The sequence below is a fragment of the Meles meles genome, chromosome 17, assembly GCF_922984935.1.
Source record: "Meles meles chromosome 17, mMelMel3.1 paternal haplotype, whole genome shotgun sequence".
Lineage (NCBI taxonomy): Eukaryota > Metazoa > Chordata > Mammalia > Carnivora > Mustelidae > Meles > Meles meles.
Window position 1 is genome coordinate 60467578 of NC_060082.1, and position 17974 is coordinate 60485551.

The 17974-nt window shown below is 38.9% G+C and overlaps 1 protein-coding gene across 6 annotated transcripts in view; it reads left to right on the forward strand.

Annotated features, from left to right (window-relative positions):
- AKT3 (AKT serine/threonine kinase 3) overlaps positions 1-17974 on the forward strand; it is a 302525-nt gene that overhangs the window by 236811 nt on the left and 47740 nt on the right. For all 6 annotated transcript variants that reach the window (XM_045982270.1, XM_045982267.1, XM_045982269.1 and 3 more), the window contains 2 exons: positions 2816-2944; positions 14222-14436. In XM_045982270.1, the coding sequence (XP_045838226.1) occupies positions 2816-2944; positions 14222-14436 (344 nt within the window). The remainder of the gene's footprint in view (positions 1-2815; positions 2945-14221; positions 14437-17974) is intronic.

Sequence of the window (17974 nt, forward strand, 5' to 3'; positions counted from 1 at the left end):
CAGTAGAAATTATTGCATATTGACAGTGTCACTGAGCTGATCAAAGTGTTCTTTTTCTGAACCTTCCCTTGTTGTCTCGAGGAGCACACACCATTGTGATAACTCATAATTCAGCCATTAAGCTCTCCACGTTGACTAAATGATCGATACACTTATTGAATGTCTACAGTGTGTAAAGTTGCGCATTCAGTATCTCTGATTCTCAAAGCAACCACATCAGCTACTACTGTTATTTACCTCTGTTTCATAGACGAACTTGAGAGACGCAGAAATCAGCAGCATGCCCAAGGTCTCCCAGTGCGTAAGGGCAAAGCTTGAATTGACGTATGCGTTCTCTGATTTACTCCCATTATGTGACCCTTTTGCTCTCACCTGCCTCCCAGGCAGTGTGCTACCTCAGCCCACCTCTCACAGTCATCCCTTAGTCTGACCTCATTGCTTCCTTTATTATTGTAATTTTTTTTTTAAAAGCTGATTTATAAAACAAATAGGATGACAAACTTCTGGTTTGCCCCGGACTTCCCAGTTACAGCACTTTGAAGTCCTGCATCCTGGGAAACCACCTGAATTCTGGGCAGACTGGGACTCTTGCTCTCGTTCACCGTATTCCTTATTCCAGCCCTCCCCTGCGTCTTGGTTCATTCCTTGTCTCTCAACCCCTGGCATCTTAGAATTGAGATAGGAGGCTAGAGAATAAGGTGCAAATCAGGATTTTTTTAAAATACACTTTTTGGTATTAAAAAACAATGTTTTTTAAAAACTTGTTTCCATTCGCTTCCAAATAGCCTTGTCAAAATGTAGAGAAATGGTACATGCTTTTGTGTTTCCATGAATACTTTCCAGGTGCACATAAAGCGTATAGAGAGGAGTAATAGAATATACTCCCAACACAGACTGGAGTAGGAAAGGAATGGACTACAGACACACATTTGTATTCTCTTCAATACTGTTATGTTTTATTTGAAGTTTTTATAAGAATTTTTATGTATTATGTTAATAAAAGAGGTTTACTAAATACTTTTAAAAGACCTTTCAGCATTAAGAATTTAATTTGGTTCTGTTTTTATATATGATAATATTCATATATTAAAACAGTGTGCATATTTTTAAAAATGAAGAGAGTGGGACGTTGATATTTTCATTCAACCAAAACAGCAGACTCTCCGGTATATACTTCTCAGTGTGGCAAGATGCGAGAGGGAAGAGGAGGGTGTTTTTGAAAGAGAAGGAAAAGCCTGGAAAGCCAGAATCCTGAAAAAAAAAAAAAGAAGACCAAAGCAGGGAGTGGTGATCTGAAGAAGGGGAAGTAGACAGACTCTTCCTCGATGTTTCTGACTGGTTTCAGTGTTCAGGACCTGTTGCCAGCTGTGCAAATTAGGCTCGATTTTTAAGTTCCAGTTAGTAGAGGAGCATAAGGAAGATGCACAATAATCTGAATTTAGGTAAAATAAAAGAACTCCTATTTTTAAAAGTTTCAAAATATATTTAGGGTTCATTCACCTTCCTGAAGACCTGTGAAGGACAGACTTGCTTCACTGAAGTTTCTACAGTACATGAGACGTGTACTGAGCATTTAGTTTAGCCAGTACTGTCCCCAAGGACTTAGGTCTGTCCTCATGTTTCCTTCCGAGAGCGTGACTTCCTTAATTATATGTGGTTTCTCATGTATGAGACTTTGGATAATGTGACAAAATATACTGTCACGTTTTGTATGATTGATATCTGTTTATATCCTTACATGGAGTTCTGTTTTGAAATTGATAGTGACTTCAGAGCTCAGGTAAGCGCTGTCATACGTCATCACATGAAGGAGAATAAGTCCCCACTCTTAAATAAGCTAATTGTCATTTCTCCTGCTAATACATTTTTCACCTGTGTTTCTTGTCTCTGTGTTTCTTGTGTGAACCTTTAGGTTATACCTAGATGACCGAACAAGCTTAGGAGCCATGTCTGTATAAGACTATAAGGTCACAACTTAGACCTCGTGTGTTTCTCTGTGTGATGATAATCGTCAGTTTGGGTTCAGATTGGGAGGAGAAGATCAGTTATCGTTGCTATTTTTAATTGCATTGATTTTGCACAAACTCCTTCCCCCCCTCATACATTTTATAATTTTCACTTGAGGCAAATAATCTTAACTCAGTTAAATCTTTAAAATTCTCTTTGGTGTTTTTGAGTTAATGGGTTCAAAGAGATTCCAGTTTTATGATATTTGTGCTATATATTTTCATTAACTGTTGAATGTTTGACTTTGATATTCTTTTTCTTTTTATGTTTGAAAGGGTTGGTATTTCTTTATTACAAAGATCTTCAAAAGAGGATATCGCCTTACCTTACAAAATAAGATTTAGGTTTGATTTACAACAACCACCAAAAAACATTTCTGTAAGTGAATATTTTATAATAGCAATAGATTCCCAAGAGCAATTGTTGAAAACCATCTGTATATATCTAGAAGAAGATGCTCGTCTCTTTGGGATTGTTTAGATCGCAATGTATTAAGAAAAAAAAAAAAAGGATTGCTGTTTGCTTTGAAGTTATTTAGGTTTTAGTTCTCCGAGCTTACACAATATTGGCTTACTCCCATTGGTTTAAAAATCAATAATTTTGTCATCGTGAAGTATTTGATACAACACATTTCTTTTTACACCTGAGTTAGGAAGCTGTAGGGTTTGTAAGTGCTGCGAGTTCTACTAACTACAGCTATGTCCTCTTTCCAAAATATCTTACTCAGCATTCCGTAATTTTTCAAAACAGTATTTTCCTAATTTTTGAAAACTTTAAAACAAATTATGTCATTTTTCTTACTACACAGTTGGAGAATTTGATGCTGGATAAAGATGGCCACATAAAAATTACAGATTTTGGACTTTGCAAAGAAGGGATCACAGATGCAGCCACCATGAAGACATTCTGTGGCACACCAGAGTATCTGGCACCAGAGGTAGGCTATGCTTGCATTTGTAGGAGAAAACTAATATGGCCATATGGTTTGCAAAGCAAACCATTTAGCATTAAAAAACGTTGCGCTATCTACTACTTTTTCTTAATTTTAATTCCAGTACAGTTAACATAGTGTTACAGCAATTTCAGGTGTATAATAGAATGATTCAACATCTCCGTACATTACTCAGTGCTCATTGTGATAAGTGGATTTTTACGAATCCCGTCACCTATTTCGCCCACGGCCCCCCCGCCTCCGACCCACCTCCTTTCTGGTGACCATCAGCGTGTTCTCTAGAGTTAAGAGTCCGTTTCTTGGTTTATCTCTTTTTTCCCCTTCGCTCTTTGTTTTGTTGCTTCAGTTCCGCCAACATGAATCACATCTACTTTGCTCTCACTTGTTTAGCATGGGATTATAGAGCAAGAATATGTAGCAATTAAATTTTATGAGCACAAAGTCCTAACTTCAGTAGAGTCAGTCAGTTTTTATTTTTTAGCCACATATATTTTATTTCTTGATGATGCCCATTTTGATTCATTTATTAAAATCAAATAATTAGGCAGCATCTGCAGGAGTATTTGCAGTTTTATAAGGAATCTTGAATTTTCCTTTGAAACAAAGAAACAATGACAATTGACATTCGCAGTGTTGTGAGCCTCCATACTTTATTATTGGAAAGTATTTTATAGGGAAAGTTAATGAAAGAACAGTAGCTACGTCTTGGAATTCATGCCAAGATGAGGTGGACCTCCCCATGCTGAGGGTTCCATAATCATTCGTTAATTTGTGTTCAACTAATATTATTATGTGTCTGCTGTGCGTCGGGCCTTTGCGCGGGTGATGTGGCTACAGGAGCACGACACAAAAGACCCTGCTCTCTGGAGCAAAACAATGTGAAGAAGTAAATGCCATAATGTCATCTAATGGATATAAGGGCCGGAGAGAAAAATAAAGCTGGATAAAGGGAAGGATGTGGTGTGGTGGCTATTTTAGATAGAGTTCAGATTACTCTGGCCTTGTAACAAAGGACTCCAAGTGCTAGTGGTAAAAAACGAGCATTTTATGTGTTCTCTGGTTCAGAGTCGGGGGATAGCAGGGATGGCTTATCTCTGCCCAGCAGCATATGGGGCCTCACCAGAAGGATTTCACAGCGGTGGGGTGACTGTGGCTGGAGGCTGGTGGGGGAGGTATCCTCACTCATCCTCTGACAGTCCAACAGGCACCTGGAGCCTTGACCTAGAGCCTCAGCCTTGCCCTGTGGTCCAGACTTCCCCAGCCTCGGGTTCCACAGCGAATATCTTAGGGAATGAGTCAAAAGGTGCTTCCTCTTGTTTTGTTTTGTTAGGTTTTTGTTGTTGTTGTTCACCCAGTAAACCATTACGATATGTTTCATTAGTTTTTTGCAAATTCCTTTTCATAGTATATTTTTAATAATTTTATCAGAGTATAGGCCACCCACTCTAACCTTCAGCAGTGTTTTTTATTATGTTCACAGTGACGTGTGACTGTCACCACTGTCTAATTCCAGAGTACTGTCATCACTCCGACAACAAAACCTGCACCATTATCTCCTCTTCCCCCCCAGGCAGCCACGATCCACTTTCTGTCTCTACAGATGTACTTTTCCAGACATTTCATGTCAGGGAGCCGATTGTGTCTGGCTTCTTTCACGTAGTAGGTTTTCAGGATTCATCAATGTTTTTAGCATTTTCTTGGTACTTCGTTCCTTTTAATGGCCAAATAATATTCCGTTGAATGGATATACCACACTTTGTGTGTCCATTCAGCCATCACTGGACGTTTGCGTTGCTTCTAGTTTGGGGCTATGATGCTGCTGCGAACACTTATGCATGCATCTCCTCTTATGGCCTGGTTTCAGAAACCACCCATCGTCTCCGTCATAGGCTTCCTTTGACTTCCTGTCATAGGCAGTCTGAACCAGTTGAAGGAGTAGACACACCAATCCCCGCTTCCCCATTGTAGAAGATCCTGGGAGACAGGAGATAACTGCTGTACCTGTCTTTGGGAGATACTGTCTTCTACGGACAGGATGTGTGGGGAAGTGATGGTTGAGCAGACAACCAAATACTAAGGAGGAGGCAGCTATTGCGGAAGTGGAGAGGACCAACTTTCCAGATGCAGAGAGCAGCTAGTTGAAAACCCTGAGGCAGGAATGAGCCCAGTTGCTCCCTCAAACTCTAAGAAAGTTCGTGTGACTGGAGCCAAATTGGGAGGCATTGATCTTCGATGGATGGATAGTAGCTTCTCGAACATCTGCTATGTATGCGTGCTGTATGTTTGCAGTGATCTTTTGCGATAGCATCCCTGATGGTTCTAGTAAAGGTGAGGGGACTGAGGATCAGAACTGCTTTTTAATGGTGTCTGTACACCGCAGGGAGTTGTCAGAGAGAGGATCCACCTTATAAAGGCCGCTCTTCCTTTTTTAACTACAGATATTACAGCCTCCAAAGCCACAATTTCAAGACTGCTTATAGGTGTAAATAATGGTCATTTTTAAGGTGAATGCTTTACAAATGCTCAAAAGGAAAAGGTAATTAAAAGAAATTAAGAAGTAGGAATACATCGAGAACCCTAGCATTCCCTATACCTGTAGTAACTCATACCAGTTTGTTAATATAATGGTTTTTTCAATTAGATAGTAAATATACATTTCAAAAATGTTGTGTTATTATAAAGAAGAGCTAATAATTTGACATACCGTACATTTCTAAATATTATTTTCTTGAGGGCTGCCAACAATATTATTTTCTGTTATAAAATCTGGAAGTTTAAGATCCTCCCATTTTGGTGGTGAATTAAGTAAAATTTTCAGAGCCCTGTTCCTTATTTATTCAAATATGAGATCATATTTTCTAGAATAGGGTTTTTTTGTGAATGTCATGAAAAACAAATCCTGGGGCACCTGGGTGGCTCAGTGGATTAAGCTGCTGCCTTCGGCTCAGGTCATGATCTCAGGGTCCTGGGATCAAGCCCCACATTGGGCTCTCTGCTCCGCAGGGAGCCTGCTTCCTCCTCTCTCTTTGCCTGCCTCTCTGCCTACTTGTGATCTCTCTCTCTGTCAAATAAATAAATAAAATCTTTAAAAAAAAAAAAAAAAACAAAAAACAAATCCTTTGTTTCTCTGGAGTTGGAGTGACCCCTGCGGTCCCTGGGCCACAGATGCTGCCATCCTGTATCGAGAATAACAGAATTAGTTGTGTCACAATTAGGGGAAATTATTTCTGAAGAAGATAAACACATCTCATTTCATTGAGAAGCAGATGATCTAAGAGACAAAGATACTGTTTTACATGCTTAATGTCATCAGCTGAAGAACAAAACCAAGAGTTTCATAAAGAAAAGTACAGTTGTTTCTAAAGTGAAATTTTACAATTCCCAAGAAATTATCAATTCTTTTTAAAAACAAGTAAGAAACGTTTCTGCGTACTTTTTTTTTTTTTTTAATATTGCAGACGTCTGGTCTTTAACAGCAATTTCTGTACCCATGGCTGATGTGTGTTGATCCATAATTACAGTCTCAACCCGTCTTTTTTCCGTCACTGTTGTTACCATTTGGGGATGACAATTCCTGAAACAGCTAACTTCTCATGCAATTTAAATTCTTCCATTTTAAGTATTTGTGTCAATCATGGCATTTTGGTTAAATAGGGTAATTTTGAATGTGTTTACTCCTACTTTTAAGAAAAAAAATTTTAAGCCCTTTCCTCCGGTCTCCAATACGGACCGTTTCACTGAAGAACACTCTTGTTCACTCAAGAGATACTTACCGAGTATTTATTTTAGGGGTCATGCATTGTGTTAGGGGCTGGGAATACAAAGATAGTAAGAAATGGTTTTTGTCCTCAAGCAGCTTGCTGTTTGCTAGGGTGATAAGAGACAGAAAACAATCATTACTATGCAAGAAAATAATTGCTTTCCTGGAGTTGTGCCCAGGCTCATGGAGGAGAAGGAAGGGTGTGTCAGCCTGCAGGAAGGGTCCAGTGGCCTTGAACGGGGAGCAGGAAGACAGGAGGCTGGTCGCAAGGATGGGGACTAAAATGCAAAGGAGTTTAGCTTTGATCTCTTGTATAAAGGAAAGTCAGTTTGGAATTGAGAACAAGGCAATAATGTGATCAGACAAACATGATCAGAGTCAGAGGGGTGGGCAAGAGCCTTTCAGATGGTGTCTCTCACTTTTCTTGAACCTTGAAATTTCTAGCACATTCCATCATCAATGCCAGACTTTTCTCCGTGGTATGTAAGTCATAATTGCTTCTCAAACCTGGAATCCATTCCTGATTGCTTCTCTTGTGAGTGGCTCCTTGTCAGTGTTGTCTCTTTCTACACAAGACTTGTTTACACCTTGTGGAGAGAGCTCAGGGCCTCCTTAGAGATCGGGTCAAAAACCGATTGTCAACTGTCAGACATGTCAGACTCATAGCTGGTGTTAAAGACAAATTTTAAGTAAACTTAAGTTTCTTTTTGTGGCAGAGAACCCCAGAAAAGATGACTCTTACAGTATAAAAATGCCATTTATTGGAAAAAGAGTATTTATAAGTATTTGTTCTCTTACCTCTTTTGGTGAAGAATTAGGGATATTTATTGGTAAAAGAAAAAAAATCGTGTCTTTTTTTTTTAAGAGGTTGGAGAGACAGAGTGCCAGCAGGCATATAAAGTATGCATTTAGTGTCCCTCCATCTCTAAAAATGCATTCGTATCTGTGGTTTTAAATGAACATGTTTCTGCTCTTTCTTTAATTAGAAAGAAAGAAACCTTTACCTGCCGTACATTATGGACATTAAGATATTTTGAGGGGATTTTTGTTTTTGAAATCTCTACTGTCTTTTCCACCTAGAAATTATAAAAAAAATTGGAAATCACATGTAAAATCTTACTGTTAAATTTTATTATTTGACTTGGCTCTCATTGGATCCAAACCGTTTTATGCAGTGCTAATTATTTAGTCTCAGCTTTGCTCTTGAGTTAGCAGTACCTGATCAACTTTCCAACTGTAAAACAGTTTGAAAATCAAATGTAGCTTACATGCAAGACCCAACAAAATTAAAAGTGTTAAGTACGTTTTGGCAGTTCACTTTTATTATGCCCAGTCCTCAAATGTACCAGCAGATAATCATCTGAATGTTAGTTATTTTTCACATGCTTATGTGATCACACAAAAAGTACATGCTAAAAAGAAGCAGATGGTGACAGATGGGGAAGGTTGAATAAGGTGGTTTTGGAAACCTAGAGAAATGCACTTCTGTAATAGTGTAAAAATAAAAATTATTTGATAATCAAGTTAGAACTAACAAAAAGATTGCAGAAAATGGCTTGACTATTGGAAAATGCATGGTACTGAGTTGTGGTTGCTGTTCAGAAAAAATATAGATTATATATATACAGAATCCGATTTCACGTAAGGGTAAAATATTTTTTCCAGTGACTAAAGATGCATTGTTTGATATGTTCTTCATTTTCAGATCCCCATTCTTCGAAAACAGTCACTCGCTGTCATTTTATTCAGCTGGCTTTTGAAGCCTACTACCTTTACTCTCTTCCTTAGAACATGTAATTTGAAAATATCTGAAATTTTTGCTGACGACTTTGAGAAAAAGATTTGCTCGAAGTTCTCTTGATGCTGTAGAGGGAGTAGCACAAATGGACATTAAATTTCATACAACTTTAAAGCCAGAGACATACAATTCCTTCTTTAGAATGAGCTGGGAGCATCACAAATTCAGGGTAATGGTAGTTGCTGGCACCCAGTAGTGAAGATGGGGTGGGGGGAGCATTTAGAACCCAACTTGATTAAAATGTATGACATGGAGTTGTATGTATTTATCTTAAATACAACAAAGAAGAAATACTGTAAAAGACATCATTTCCTGGGCTCTGTCAATATTTTCTTTAAAGATTTTTATTTATTTGCCAGAGAGAGAGAGAGATCACAAGTAGGCAATGAGGCAGGCAGAGGCAGAGAGAGAAAGAGGCTCTCGCTGAGAAAGGAGCCCGATGTGGAACTCGATCCCAAGACCCTGGGATCATGACCTGAGCCAAAGGCAGCCGCTTAACGGACTGAGCCACCCAGGCGTCCCTGTCAATATTTTCTTTAGATCTTAAGAGAAATGAATGAGTCCAAGGGTGACATGTATTTGCACATTTAATCTGTAGGTAAAAATAGGAGCATACAGTCACAGTTCACTTAGCCCTCGGACAAAATTCTCGCTCTAACAGATTGTGAAACTAAGTCTTCAAATGCCTAAGCATTTTGTAAAAATCAAGTTTTCGTGACCCTTTTAAAACTATGTACGTCCCTCATATTTCATTTGTTAATAATTCATGTAACATGTGACCTCTTAAGGGCTTTTTGGAAACCTTTATCCTCCTGAATGGCTCTGAGAAGGATCCATCAATAGGAAGAGGGAAATTAAGTGAAGGAACATGGTGATTAGTTCAGGTAGAGGTTGTCCGCTCACATATAAGGAGATTGAAGGGCCTTTAACTGCCATGAGTTGGTTTACTATTTACACTATTTTGGGGTAATAGTAAAAATCATCCCACTTTCTCCCCAAATTGGATATTACTTAAATATGAGTGAAAATAATATTTCTAGTTCAACCTTGACCATCTCTCGGTGTCACTCAGTCGTGGCTCCCCCTTCCTTAGAGGGCCGTCTGTTCCTGCAGCCGCTAGTTTTCACCGAAAGTTCCTTTCAGTGTTGTTTAGTTTTTTGGCTTTAACAGTAGGAACATTCGCATTCAGTGCTTTGGAATGATTCTAGGTTAAGCACAAAATTTAATTTGAAATTCTCTGGAGCATGAGAACAGAGACAAAACTCACCGTTGCTGGGCGCAACAGTGATGATAGTGATGATAACCTATAGTATTTCACCATGGCTGTTTTGACGCAGGTGACAAAGGCCCAGTTTCTTGAAATCCCTTGATGGCTGTTGCTCCCGGGCAAAAGGAAGTCGAGAACTCTGGGAAAATGTGCTCCTTCAGTGCAGACGGCATTCACACTCTCAGTCTCTTAAGAGTTAATGAGCACTTGAGAACCGGGTAGAAAAGAAGTATCTATGAAGAAAATACCAAGAAACCGTGGAATTCATAATTGTCATGAAATACAGACTTCTAAAGCTGCAATACATTTTAGAATCTGGATTGGAAGACTTAACAGATCTTTTTTTTTTTTTTTTAAGCAGATTCCTAGGACATGAAGAATAAGGATTTCCATAAATGATAAAGTATAGAAACGTATGTTTATATAGAAAACACACACATAGCCGTTACCTGAAATACAAGGTTACCAGGAAAAAAATTCTTTTTTGAATTAGTGTTAAATTGGTTCATCCAAGTTCGCAGTTTACTTTCACAACATAGGTGTGCAGACAGTTTGTTTGGATGTTTAATTTTTTCCCCCATCTGTTCTGTCTGGATTATTGATTGAGCAGCAAGCCACTCCGGGGCAGACATCCCCTCCTTATAATAGCTTGCCTTGGGTGCATTGTGTGGCGGGGCAGCCAAGCCGAGGGAGGTGTTCCTTCAACCTTCCAGCAAATTCTAGCTGGTAAAAGAACACTGGAGTAAAGATAGTTTTTGAAAGTGCCCATGCGCCAAATAAATATTTACACTGGGAATTTTAACTGATGGTATCATTTTAAAATTCATAGTTTATTATTTAACATCATCCTTGAAATTAGTAACCATTCAAGAGCCACTCGTGCCAATTTTTGTTCAACTACCCTGGCTGTTTTGTACAGCGCCTGCATCGGCTATTACCAAATATTAACCAGATGTTACCAGAATATTTAATGGTAATGGATACCTGCTGTGACCTCCTTGAAACCGCTTTTTATTACATCAGAAAGTGAAGCAGTCAGGCTTCTGGTAGAAAAATGGAAACTAAGTCTTGTTTCCTAGCATTTGGGTGCCATTTGGATATCGACTTAATGTGACCTCTTATCATTGTTGAATATTTACATTACCTCTGGTATTCCAAATCACCTCTTGTCCTTTCTGTCTGTCTTTTGCATTAAATGTAGTCACAAAGTAAATCTACATCTGTGATGACCAAGACAGTAGGGCACAAAGGAAATCCCAAATGTCCACATTAGCTATGAAAACTTGAGTTCAGTTGAAAACATGAGTAACAGTGATTTTGTGGAAAAGAGACACTTTCTTTAGGCTAATCCTTCAGGACAAGTCTTTCGGTGGATTATATTTCTCTAGGAGCAGGTTTTGATCTGCATTTAAATCCAAATTATATGATAAGGCAGGTGGTAATGGAGTTGAAATGCACTTTGCCATCATTGTGCCTCTGCCTTACCAATAATCCCACCTTTTGGATCTGCCCTCCTGATAACCAGGAAGTAAATTAGCATTTTTGAGGGGGAAAAAAAAAAAGCATCAGAGGGAGGCAGAAGGGATTGCAGCTCTTAGTTTAAGGAATGTAAATTTTATATGTTGTTGTAATTTGGGGAAAAATACGTGCTTTGAGTAAGGGAGGAAAATTATCTTTACAAAATAATATAAAAGAAGCTGTGGATTTTAATTTCATTCTGGAGTTTCTAGAGCCTTTGGACGTATTGTGTTTCAAGATAGTTTAGATTTGGGGGAGAGGAGGGATGTCTGAACAGTGGTAACATGTTTTATATTCTGTATCCTCATGTAGAATATTATAATCACGTTTCTTTTTATTTCTTATATATTTTATCCTCCAGCTGTTCAGAGGTGGGAGTTGAACAGAAATCTTTTTTTTCTTTTTAATTGAGAACAAAGACTCTTAGATTAAGAGGGCTGGCTGCGTTTTTAGGGTTTTGTTCTCCTCAACGTTGCTGGACTTCACATGTCGATAAGATACAATATATCACATCAGATTTGTTCAGTTCAAAGTCATACAGCAAACAGTCCTAATTGTAGTGTGATGTATCTATATATTCATTAAAACGCGTATGTTCAGAAGCAAAACCACTTATTTTGAGAATCAGTGTTCATGTTACAAAGCGAAATGAAAAATTTATTTTATCAAACAGATTTTTTTACAATGCAGTTTTATTTTTCAGTTGCTTATTTCTCTTCAAAAATAAAACCCTTTTTTTATGTACTCACTTTCCTTTCTGGCAGCAAACCAGGTATTTAAACAAAAATAAAGGATTGCCAGTTTTGCCAGCTGGGGATGAGAACCCGGCTGGTGAAATGTGGGTTCGGGAAGCAGTTAATCCAGCTTTTATGCTTTTTATGGTTTTATGAAAAAAGAGGTTAAAAACCACATTTGGCTCTTTTTCGCGTGTGCCACTGTTTTGTTGGTGTTGTAGGAATTGAGTAAAAGGTTACTTAGATTTTAAAATCGTTTGTCATTAGGTGAAATCCTGGATCTCTTAGATTCAGGCCCACAAACAGTACATTCTACTAATTGGACAGGAGATAGATTCTCGAATAATCAGAAGTCCCTGGTATTTAAAAATCATACATACGGCATTTCCTTTCACTGAAGTAATAAGTACACAAGCAGAATTCTTTCTGCTTCTTTAGGTTATTTCTTGTTTTCTGTTTGTTTTTATATTACTCATTTCGAACAAGTAGAAATTTGAAATATTTTTAGCCAAAGATAAAACTAGAATTTGTTGTTCTTCCCCAAAATATTTTGCGTAGTTTGTTACTCTACAGAAGATTTTTTGGGAGAACACAGGACTGGACTTGTGTTCAGATCTTGCTAAGGCAGATCCTGTGTCGCCTTGGAACTGGGATACAACGGAATTAAAAATCTTCTCATAACATTTGAAAGACACTGAAATAACTGTTAAGTAACGTAGTTTTTCTCAAACCTACATTCTCCATGCATATAAATACCCTGTCTCCCAAGTGCCTTTCATAGTATTGATAGGTAATCGAAACTTTACTGTCAAACATACCATGTGCAATTCTATGACATTATTGGTAAATTTTAAATAAAAGTCCCATGTGCGTCATCTCCAATAACTGATTTACTTAACTCTAAAAAAGTTTGGAACGTGTGCCCCACTTTGTTCTGTGTGAAATTCTTATCAGTTATAAGATTTTTTTATTTGGTAAATTTCATGGGTGTGGTTTTCTTGCTCTATCTATCCCAAAGCTAGGAGAATCCGAAAAGTAGGCTTTAAGATTATTCAGATATAGTAATTTAAAATAAAATACTGAAAGATTCTGGGACACCTGGGTGGCTCTGTTGGTTAAGCATCTGCCTTCGGCTCAGGTCCTGATCTCAGGAATGTGGGGTCAAGTCCTGGGTAGGGCTCCGTGCTCAGCGGGGAGCCTGCTTGAGAGTCTCCCTCTCCTTCTGCTTCTGCCCCAATCCCCACTTATGCTCGCTTTCTCTGTCTCTCAAATAAATAAATAAAATATTAAAAATATAGGAAGATCTACATAAATGAAAAAAATTGCATTGGCTGAGGAGCATACCTAATAAAAAGGGAAAAATCAACATTTTCCTGAGACAAAGAATGAAATATTATGCCCCGATTTGAATAGGTCGCTCTAACATCGTCTGACTGATACTGCCCTGTCCTTTCTTTCTAAATTTGTTTTGCATGAGATATATTTTGGGAAATACATGTATTTTAAGGGCACGTGCCAGAGAGATACTACACCGTGATTTTTGTTTGTGTTTAACAGAAATTTTATTGTGAGGTACTAATAAAGCTTTGGACACACCCCAAACAGTAAATCATTATATTTGCTTTGTGGACTATTTCCTTAAAGAGTAGAAACACGCAGGGCCCTCCAGAAGTTTCCAGCTCTACTGTCCTGCTCTCTGTGCCCTGAACCTGTCTTTATGACCCTGTGTACATGACTCCTGTCCTTACAGTTTGACCCGAGTTCCTTAGTGCTTCTCCACGGCTCCTTATATACTCAATCAGCAGGACTTAACCTCCCAAGTTACTTGAAGTCCATGTAGTGGATCCAGAGTGAAAAATTAAGTAGGCCTATGAGAAAACATGCAAATAACACAAACCATTTTCGCTTGAGCTTTCGTCGTCATTTGCTTGGAATATACTGCGTGGCCTGACCCTTTTCTCCTACACTGGCCACTTCAAGAAGTGGATTGAACAGATATTTCCCGTATCCGGTATGATTCATATCTTTTGTGGGATGCTTTGTAATTTAAATGTCAAGGTGTCAGGATAGCCCACCTAGGCTTTGCAAGTTAGGATTCACTTTGATGTAAGAATAGTACATTTGGTGAAGACTGCTGTAAAAGTTCGTGTGTAATAATGCATTTGTTCACTGGTTTCCCTCTTAGGTGTTAGAAGACAACGACTATGGCCGAGCCGTGGACTGGTGGGGCCTGGGGGTTGTCATGTATGAGATGATGTGTGGGAGGCTACCTTTCTACAATCAGGATCATGAGAAACTTTTTGAACTAATACTAATGGAAGACATTAAATTTCCTCGAACACTGTCTTCAGATGCAAAATCACTGCTTTCAGGGCTCTTGATAAAGGATCCAAATAAACGGTAAGCCACAAGTAACACTTGATGGGTTACAGACGAACCCATGGGTAGAGGCTGTGATACAGAGATTAATTCAAATATAATTAACTCCAAGAACAGTGTATTTGGTGTAGACATCTTCCCACCGAAATACTGACTTATTTTTAACCGCATAATACAGAACATTGTAAAAATTTCTTCAACTCTTTCTTAACTTGGAAATTTTATGCAGATTTTACCAAATAAGGATTTTGAGAGGTTTTCTTAACCATATTGTGAGTGAACAATTTCTTAATTGCCCTGGTACTTGCTATTGTGGGGATAGAAGTATCCCTATTTTTTTTTTCCTTTCAGTCTCTGGGCCTTTTTATTTATGCTAATTTACAGAATAAAAAAGATAGAACCAGCTCTTTACTCTCCTCTCATGGCAACCTGTATTAACAATCAGACTACTTTTTGTTTGTTTGCCATTTGAAGATACACTTCTCTGTGTACTGCCAGAGAGGGTTAAGGGCAAAATACCTTTACATACTTTGTATTTCTTTTGTAGCTACAACTGTGACCTGAAGCATCCTACAGCCCTTTGCTTAGTTAATCAGTGAGCTTAGTGTTCTCTGTTCATGTTTCTATATTCATTTACGCATATAATTTGTAAGTCCTATATGGAATGACTATTATTGTAAAAACGTCCCTTACTCTCTTTTATACATGTGTGCGGCCGTCCTTTCCTGTAGATGAGTAGGCGTGCCAGCATTGCTCTAAAAATCGCTTCGATATGAAACATCTTGAGGATAGATTTCAAGATTTTATTGTCAAATCTTCCCTCCCATAATGTGTTTTTGCATAGTTCTGGGTTTTGTTTTTTTTTGTTTGTTTGTTTGTTTTTTTTGCTGCTCATTATGTATTTGTTGACAGACTGAATTAATGAAAGAAGGAATAAATGAATCCTAAAATGTGGGTTTTGTTTACATTAGCAATGGTTTCCATCACACACTTGTAGCCTCTAAACTTTATGAGGGGCATGATTTTACCCTTCAACAGAAATAAGCAAACACAGTAAAAGAGACACCATCCTTTTGCCTCTTGAAGACCCTTTCAAAAATGTGTTTTCTGATCCCAGTAATGGGAAGTTTACCTCGTGTTTGTAGAGTGGTTTTAGGTGTTCTTTTTTAGGGCATTTGCGTATCCGTGGTCCTCTTTGCTGTTTCTCTAGCCTTGTAGAGTCGATAGGTAGGTTTCTCATTGACATTTGACTGAGGGCAAAACTGAGGCCTGAAAAGGGTTAAGTAATTTATGCTCCAGAAAATTCCTGTAGAACAGGAGTAATCAACTTTCTTGATGCCCAATTGGTATTTCTGTGTATCTTTTTTGCAATGCAGCTGCTTCTCAGTGGGTTCAGGTTTTGAAATGTGTTCCACTGAGTGTGATTATTTCACAATTCATGTAGCACTTGGTAATAGCAGACAGCACTTGGTAATAGATGATCTTTAAGCAGAGCTAGGATTTCCATTTTATCTGCTTGATTTTGGGTTCTAATATTTGGCTTGGATTTCAAAGGGCAATGAATGTTTAGCCTATCCTTTTGTGACTCCTCCAGGTAACTCTGACAGCCCTTGCCTTTACGGCCCCCCACCCCCCTCTATAAGGAGTTGGTGGAACAACCTTGCATGTGTGGTTCTCATGTCTGTGGCTCCTTCATTTTCCTGTTCGCTGCCCCTGCCCCCCACCCTGGGATAGCACATAGTGGATACTTAGTAATTGTTGAATAAGTAGGTAAATTTCTAGATTGTTAGTGGGCTGATATGTAGGACAACTGAAGGTTTGTCCATCCAGAGGTTGGTATTATCTAAAGGGAAGACAGGGTGTTTGCAATGATTTGCTGTTTTCGTTTAAGGTAGATAAGCAAGCGCCTCCGCTATTGTATTAAAGTATCGGGAATGGGGCGCCTGGGTGGCACAGTGGGTTAAGGACTCTGCCTTCAGCTCGGGTCATGATCCCAGGGTCCTGGGATGGATCCCCGCATCGGGCTCTCTGCGTGGCAGGGAGCCTGCTTCCTCCTCTCTCTCTGCCTGCTTGTGATCTCTGTCTGTCAAATGAATAAAGAAAATCTTTAAAAAATAATAAATAAATAAGTAAAGTATCGGGAATGCAAGGATGAGTGAGACGAAGTTCCGCTGTCGCTGTTCATAGAATAATGCAGGACACAAAAGGCATACTTACAACTCAGCTCTACCTACAAATGCATGTTGGAATTAATTAGCTCTGTCTAGGGGGCTAGGCGGGTTGGAGTCCACAGGGGTTAAAAGGAATCTAGAATTGTGAATAAACATGGCATTTGACAAGTTCAGGGACTAGTGTGTAGAGTATGAGTTGGGTAATCTTGGGAGATAAAGCTGAAATGGTATTGCAAAGACCTTATGCTTCTTAGAGAATATTTACCCTTTATTTGGAAGGGGATGAAAAACCACCGAATTATGAAGTAAGAGATGGTGTAATCGGATTTGTGTTACGAAAGATAACACCAGCAGCTTCGTCATGGATGGATTAGAACAGGGAAGGGCCAGGGGCAGGTAGGCGGAGCTGTTGAAAACGCATGTGGGATTGTCCAGAGGAGAGATGGGGTCCTTCCAGAGGCAGTGGTTGAGGAGCAATCAATCCTAATGTGTGGATAATTGACTAGAAATAGTGAGGAAGTGGAAGGAGTCGGGGGTTCCTCTGTGTTTCCAGCTCAGGTGACTCTTTCGGAAAGTGGGGTGTTAATTAGCAGATAGGGAGCACAGGCCAAGGAGCTTGTGGGAAGGATGCTGATACTCACTTTGGCTGTACCAAGTCAGGTTTGTGAGAAAACCTAGATGGAAATGTGAAGACAGCAGCTCGAAACTGTACCAGTGCTTAATAGATACACAGTGGCTGAATATATGGTTTGGACCCCTTCGATGGCTCAGAGGCAGCTGGAGCCCTGAGAATAGTGGGGGAAAGTAGAAGACAAAGGGAAGAAGGCCTAGGACAGTATCCTGGGAAACCTCAGAATTCAAGAGGTAGAGAGAAGGGAAAGAGGCACTAAAGGACCCTGAAAAGTCTTTGGAAACATAGTAAGATGGTATTACGATGCACCTCATTGTTTTTCCTCTTCAACAGTTTTAAATACTGATGACTTTTTCTGATATTCTTTACCGTCAGTTCTACCAAAGGGTCAACTACCATTTTGCCTTTACTCGTATTCTCCATCACTTTGCTCATTCTGTTGGTATCTCCTTTATCCTCCTGTGCACAGTTGAGAGGAAAAGCATGACCTTGCGCTGCATTCAGTAACACCAGGAAAATACGCATTCCACGATGTTGCTAATAACGAAGAATCCAGAGTAGCTGAGGATTTAGCTTGGCATTCTGGTATTGGAGTTTACTATTCTTAGACATAAATATCTTACTGCAAATAGTATTTTGATATTATTTTGAAGTCTTAAATTGTATATTAGGGAGTCATTGACATTGAAATTTTTGACAGTTTCACACTTGGAGAAAGCGCGTGTTAAAGAATCTCTCCCAGCTTCTAAAATGGCAG